The 7,500-nt window shown below is 35.2% G+C and overlaps 2 protein-coding genes across 9 annotated transcripts in view; one reads left to right on the forward strand and one right to left on the reverse strand.

Annotated features, from left to right (window-relative positions):
- Positions 1 to 7,500, forward strand: part of LOC113810358 (pre-mRNA cleavage complex 2 protein Pcf11) — a 291,069-nt gene that overhangs the window by 128,227 nt on the left and 155,342 nt on the right. The window lies entirely within an intron of this gene.
- Oseg2 (intraflagellar transport protein Oseg2) overlaps positions 1 to 7,500 on the reverse strand; it is a gene marked incomplete at its 5' end in the record, with an annotated part of 69,737 nt that overhangs the window by 61,708 nt on the left and 529 nt on the right. For both annotated transcript variants that reach the window (XM_070123539.1, XM_070123540.1), the window contains 9 exon segments: positions 3,240 to 3,420; positions 3,795 to 3,941; positions 4,074 to 4,248; positions 4,349 to 4,462; positions 4,680 to 4,823; positions 4,947 to 5,125; positions 5,250 to 5,365; positions 5,683 to 5,887; positions 7,480 to 7,500. The exon segment at positions 7,480 to 7,500 is cut by the window's right edge and continues 131 nt beyond it. In XM_070123539.1, the coding sequence (XP_069979640.1) occupies positions 3,240 to 3,420; positions 3,795 to 3,941; positions 4,074 to 4,248; positions 4,349 to 4,462; positions 4,680 to 4,823; positions 4,947 to 5,125; positions 5,250 to 5,365; positions 5,683 to 5,887; positions 7,480 to 7,500 (1,282 nt within the window).

Consider the following 7,500-nt stretch of genomic DNA (forward strand, 5'->3'; position numbering starts at 1 on the left):
ATTGCATAAAACAATATACAATAAGTAATTATGATGCCAATAATGTAACAACATTCAATAATAATTTATAGAAAATGTATTAGATGTATAACAAGAAAGTGCTACATTGAGCCAATAAACTTGATTTGTCTAAAATGTAGATGACTATTCATACTAAGTGTGTAGCAGGGCTGTGGGTTTAGTCACTCTATGGGACTGTAACTCTGCCTTCGGTGAAACACAGCAGGTAGACCCAGCTGAAGTGTTTGATTTATTTGAACATAGGGAAAATATTTCAATATTACTTTAAACACTTTTCATTTGTATCAAACCATCTGTTGTCATATAAAAGAAGAAAAATAGAGCCTACAGAAAAAAATTCCATAGCCTCTTTGTTTTGTCCTGTCATCAGACTATTGATTTTGATACAGTGAAAGAGTAATATAACAAGACATGGTTTTATTTTGAATTCGTATAATTTTCTTAAAATCAGAAAATAAGAATCCACATACAGATAGGGAGATCTTGAGCCATCATCATTTTTCGTCTGGTAAATTTTTTTATTCTTTTTTTATTTACTTTGTAGAGTTGTGAAAATGATGAAAATTATTGATGACCCCTTAATTTTCCACCAGGTTTCTTGTGACAGAAGCTAAGAGTAGTTTAAGGGGTCTGTCCCTTAAGAACTCGCCAATTTTCGATTTTTGTTTAAAAATAGAAAACGGTCCTACAGATTTTCATGAATTTTGGTAGGATGAAAGAGTACTTCCTTACCCATCTTTTGACCAAAAATTTTTAATTTTGGCAAAAGGGAATTTAAGCGCTATTAAAAAATCGATTTTTGACAGATAGGTCACTTCTGTACCTTCCTTGTCTCACAATTATCATCAGTTTTCTATGCGCTTTCTGTTGAGAAAACCTCTAGGTCATACAAAGAGAACAACGAATTCGATTTTGGAAATTCCGTTTAGTTTCTGAATTATCGCATGTAAAATAATCGCCAAAAAAATTAAAAATAGGGGTTTTAAAAATTTGTTAAAGTTTTTAAATTTTGATTTTACAAAATCCCATTCATTGTTCTATGCAATTTCAAACGTTCTTTTTTTGGGGAAAAGCTCTATGATATCGGACACAAACTCTGAAGTGTGGAAGGTACCAAAGTTTAAAAAAATGAATAAACAAATAAATGACCTTGAAATTTTTTAGAAAGTTTTTGTTCATATTCTATATTTTTTCGTCTTATTATAGTATGCGCCAATAGGCCAAAAGAAAGCCCAGACTTTGCTCTTTCCTTTGTTTTTTATTTCATTCAGATCAGATAAGTTATTAGTGAACAGCACAAAAAATGTAAAACAGTATGATGAAAAAATCCCCATCCGACGCCACCATACAGCCTACTAAATGCTGTGGTTAGCCCTGCGATCACACGCACGCATGTCACAACTTGTTGGCCATGCCTTCAGTGATCCTCTACTCTTCATATCACACTCCAACTAATAGGCACACACTCATGTGTGTGCGGGTGCATGTACATGTGCGGGCGTGGCTATACACACATGCACGCGCATTCATTCATTCAAACACACGCGCTCGCGCAATCGTACTTGAGCGAGCAATCATAATTGCACACACACACGAACACATACAAAAGTGCACATGTGTGTGTGCTGTATAATTACCTTGGCACATGTCTGAACTCACACTCCTGTCTTCAGCCGTAATTCATCTTCTACATCACCCTCCGGCAAACACGCACATGTGCGCATGCTTGCAAACACAAACACACATATACACACTTACACGTACTCACACTTATACACATGTCGAAATAAACAACTGATTTTTGGTAAATGACATTGAAAGTGTTTAAAAAAATTTCGTTCATTTTCCATATTTTTTGTTTCGATTATAGTATGTGCATATAGTCCAAAAGGAAGCCCAGACGTTGCTCTTTCCGATCATTCAGATCGGATAAGGAGTTAGTGAGCAGCATCAAAAAATATAAAATGGAGTGGTGATGACATGATCCCAACGCCACCATGCGGGCCTTTAAATGCTATGGTTACCCCTCCAATCGCGTGCACAAGTTTGAATTATATATACATGTACACACATAAGTGCATCTGTGTGTGTGTGTGTGTGTGTGTGTGTGTGTGTGTGTGTGTGTGTGTGTGTGTGTGTGTGTGTGTGTGTGTGTGTGTGTGTGTGTGTGTGTGTGTGTGTGTGTGTGTGTGTGTGTGTGTGTGTGTGTGTGTGTGTGTATGTGTGTGTATGTGTGTGTATGTGTGTGTGTGTGTGTGTGTGTGTGTGTGTATGTGTGTGTGTGTGTGTGTGTGTTGAGGACAGCAGAAGGCAGGCAAGTGAGTTCAGATGTGGGCGGATGTGATTGTAGGGCACACAATGATGCTTTGTATGGTTACATGGACCACATGGTGACGTTGGAGAATAGGGTCATTGTCTTGCTACCTTCCATTTTGCGATGGTGACCAATAACTACTCACCTAATCTGACTGAAATAAAAAACAAAAGAAAAGGAATGTCTGGACTTCCTTTTTGTGTTCAGGAGCAGACATTAAGCAAGCAGAAAAATAAGGAAAATTAACAAAACTTTTTTTTCTACACATTTGTGCCACCTTACAGCTCAGAACATGCACGAGGAAGAAAGACAACAAATTTGATATTGAAAATTCAAAATATCAAAACTTTGATAAACATTTAGGATCCAGATCTTTTTTTTTGGGGGGGAGGGGGGATAAATGGTGTGTAAGAGAGTACTTTTCACCCTACCAAAATTCATGAAATTCTGTAAGACCATTTTTAATTTTTTTAAATTTAAAAATACATTTTTTCTAGGATGGTCCCCTTAAGACTTAATAGCAGCACCTGAGGCACGGTGCATTGGTGCGGCAATGCTGGCCTCAGCCTGTATTGGTAGCAGGTATTTCTTGTTAGCAGTGCACATAAATTTTCAAAATTTGGTACATATATGTATCCTGGAATTCATGTTATCATACATTTATTAAATTTCATATTGTAGTTTATTAAAATTCTTATATGTTTACAGACACATACATGAAAACTGTTTAGAACCCTAATAAAGAGACAAAAACATGGTTAGTGATGAATCCACAAAATATTGGTGATGAAAAATTGGGATCCCCTGTACTTCTTAAATATCATTTAATACTATTTAAGCATAATCTATATTTTTTTGTTGTTTTTTTGTTTTTTGTTTTTAAAGACTGGATATCAGTAATTACCTTGAAGCTTTTGCAGGCATCCCAGCCTTGAGATACATGTTGATAGCAGCCATGTAGTCACCTTCAGCCTCTTTCATTTGTCCGGCCTTCTCCTCTTGGTGTGTCTCCAGAAGCCACTGCAAGTGTGCTCTTCGAAGGGATTCCACCTCTGGATGTCCCTTAACTTCTGCCAGCTGAACAGCTATTGATTTCCAAGTTGGGTATTTTGTAATCACTGATATTTTAGTCATGGTTTTCAATGATGCATGCAAATTCTGACAAAAATGTTTTATGATAGTTTTTCTGCTATTAGATTTGTATAATTATCATTACTTCACTGATATTTTAATATATCAAAGTGTCCATAAAGGGATACATTTTTGGTGAAAATGTTCAAGCTCCTTCATAAATATTAGCATTTACAAAGATCACTGAAATTAATTAATAACTTTTTTTAAACATAAAAGAAACAAAAACGAGGAAGGGAAAAAAGTTTGTTTTCCATGTTTAGCAGCTGTTTAAATTTAGTAACTACGTAACCAGATACAAATAATATATGCAATAACTGAAATCTACCTTCATCCCATTTGTGTAGCTCCTGATACATCTCCATAGCAGCACCCAGGTTATTGTAATCTAGATAGATACTCTCTGCAGTTTTGAACTGTTTATCCAGAATGGCTAGTCGAGCCTGCACTTCATGATGGTTCACCCCATCTTCACCTGAAATTATAGAGATATATACTGATCTTAATTGTTTATATATACTTTGCTAATTAGAAGAAATTGATTCCATAATGTGTACTTCATAGGTTCTACACTTTTGTGAAAAAACACTCAGATTGCCTTTGTCACCTGAATTCTCTTGAATAAGTTGCCTGATGTGGTTAATGCCTTGCAAGTACCTCACTTTGGATACATCTCCTAAGGCAGCAAAACATCTTTCAGCAATATACAGCTGACGCCCTTCTAGTGTAAGCCTGGCAAGTGTACGCCACATTGTTTCCGCTTCAGCAGTCATAGGCAATGACTGAAAAAATAATAATCAATAATAAATGATGCAAATCATCATCAATGTTAGGGAAAGTAATATCACACTGTATCTAACAAATCAATATTCAAGGAATTACCTCCAGGTAATTCATGGCTCTCAAAAAGTCTCCATCATCAACAGCTGTTCCAAACTCAATAAGTCCTTCATCAAGTGCATAAGACAACTCTTGGACTCCATCTTGTACTATAACCTGAAAATGTGTATCTTAAAAAGTTCAATAAAGTAACATTTTTGATATTTTCACTAAACATATATTTCACCACTAATATTATTTAATGCTACTGAGAAGCTCTATTAACTATTGAATAATAAATTAATAGCCCTCCCACATGTGAGACTGCGGGTGCATCTGCTTTTGAGTGGACCAAAAGGGGATAAAGAAACCGATTTACTTCAAATCTTGTTACCTCTGTTCGCCCATCAGCTCTTTCCACATCCACAACCTCTCCTTTGATTTGGAATGTTGTGACACGCTCAGGAATATCAATGTTGTACCACACGCAAAGTTGCTCTCGACTCTGTGCTACCACCACATCACTACCTGGCACCCACTGTGATGAAGATCAATAAATTTAAATAATTTTAATTTAAATTTGTCATACTTCTTACACATTAAAGAAACATTCTCTCTATTTCTGAAGTTTAAAGAACACCTAGTAAAACACAGGACTTACCTGTACAAAAGTTGAGTAATTTAGTATAGATGTCTTCTGTAATGAACCAACATTGATGAGCAGCAGTCTTTGCCTTTTGTCCCTGAATAAAAGTTGTGTTCCCGTCTCATTCAACTCAAGCCAGTCAATTCGAGAGTCATGAGTAACTTGACCAACTGTTACGCCAAAGACTAGATCCACTGTGAAGAGTAAAACGAGCTTCTTTAGCAGAAGTTTTCATGTCAAAGAACTCATATTACTGAAATCACAGAAGTATGGTTGCTGGATATAAGTTGGGGGAAAAAAAAAAATTCATTAACTTACCCATACATATTGTCTTCAGATCTAATAAATAAGCCATTTTTTTGTTGTCCTCAATGCCTCTCTGACGGCGCTCATTCAGCCTTACGCTGATTAGATGTGGGTTCATGAATTCAGTTCTGTGTGGAGCATTAAAAAAATATAAATTTTCATAAAAAGTGCAAAGCAGTTTCAATCATCATCATACTATTTCCTTTGAACAACTTTTTAGGTATTTTTATCAGTTATTGTGTATTGTCTAGTTAAAGAAAAATAATTATCTTACTTAAAGGAGATAGAGAGAAAAGAAAATCTTTGTAACAATTTTACAATTCAAGAAAACATACATTAATGAATGATGAGGATTATAACTTTGTACAAAAATAAAACTAAGAGGTAGCATCAAATTTTCTTAGAGGTATGGCACTCCAAATAAAGCACACTAAAGGTAACTTACCTCACAGATCCCAGAATATCATTGTTGCCATATTCAACCAATGAGAGTTCTCCGGCACTGAAGATCATGCAGACATTTTCATTATCAAAATAGAATTTCTCTGTGCCTGGTTCAGCACCCCAGTGAACTTCACTAAGCAAATTTCTGTGTAGATCTCCAAGCAAGATTGTTTCATTGGTTCTTGCCACTAAGTATCTATCCTTGCCTGTAGAAGAAAATGTGCTAAGTATTATTACAACCCAGAATTTTGTACATATAAATTTTTTTCCAAGTGTATGTGAAGGTGCAAGTCAACAAACAGTTTTCTGGCAACACTAGGACTTGGAGGGTGCTAGAAAACTTTTTGATGATAAAAGAGGCACAATAAGAATTGGTATTGTAAAGCTGATTATAAAGAAAATGGCCTAGTTTACTCAAAATTCAATTAAGATCACTTCCCACACATCCCTAGCACTCTGAACTAGGCAAGCACAACACAACCACCACCTCTAGATGTTCCCCTGCCACCACCATTGCCTCTACCTGCTGCTGATTATTACTTCTGATTATCATTTGGAGCTGATGAGTAATGTATGTAACACAGATGGAATGTCAGCTGGAAATAAATGTGGTGCAAGCTATGTTTGAATCCATGTATTTCAAATGGAGTTTTTTTCTGCTTCAAATATTCTTAAAGGATAGCAGTTTCTCTGAAACATACTTAAAAAAAAGAAAAAGAAAAGAAAGAAAGAAAGAAAGAATACAAAAGAAAAGAAGAAGAAAAAAACATATATTCCACATTTTTCTCATAATAAAAAAAAAAAAAATTATGAAGGCAAGTTGCTCAACCAGGTATGTTTCAGGTCATTCATAACAATGCAATATTTCTTGAAGTGGAGGGGAAAAAATATAAATGTTTGCATATTTAATAACCAGTCCAAAATTAAACTACTGTAATTAATCATAAAAGGTGCTAATGACCTTTTGGTGAATATCAAGAATGGAAGGTGATGGGCATTCTTGCTCATGGACATTGAAGGTATACCAAAATAGTATTTATGGAAGGATGAAATCATGTGATTTGAATAATTATTCTCATCATTTTCAATAACTTTTTTTCTTGAGCTGTCCTATCCTTCCTCTGGTTCTCTTGGCACCCTACAGGCATATCACCTTTACCTGGGTCTTCTTGAACTTCATCACAATCAATGAATTCAGCATGCAAATACTACACTTGCTCAGTGCTTCAAAATTACACCCATCTTCACAATATCAGAGTCAATATAGCGTAATGATGGAAAGCAAGTGAATCTTCACATACATTTATATGTACTCGCTGGAACCAGGACTGAGGCTAAGTTTATGCAGGCTGTTATAAAAATGGACCAAAGACAAGTAGAAATGCCTTGTCAACATTTGAAAATACTTATATACAAGCAGCTGCAGTAGTCAGCAACACCAAGCAGTACTGGTAGAAAAGTGACTGTTGAACTGTGTACAACTGCTTAAGAATTTTACTTGTAAAATATGTATGTAAACACCTGTATGAAATGTTTACATATATATGTTGGACATCAGCAGGGAAGACCTAAAATGATGGAACTGTTTCAGTTATACAATCAGTCCTGTCTTACATGAACAGAACACAAAAGTAATTCAATGGTTGTAATACATTTTTGAAATGATTACCATATTAAAAAACCTATTACCCTGTACATTAACTTACAAGACATTTCAAGCTGCAGCTGAATAAAATAACAACATAAATTCAAATATCAAATGTGTGTTATTTGAAATTACAGAGTTCTTAAATCTTACCCATTATCCTGACATCATGAA

This window comes from Penaeus vannamei, chromosome 7 (genome assembly GCF_042767895.1).
Source record: "Penaeus vannamei isolate JL-2024 chromosome 7, ASM4276789v1, whole genome shotgun sequence".
Classification (NCBI taxonomy): Eukaryota; Metazoa; Arthropoda; class Malacostraca; order Decapoda; family Penaeidae; genus Penaeus; species Penaeus vannamei.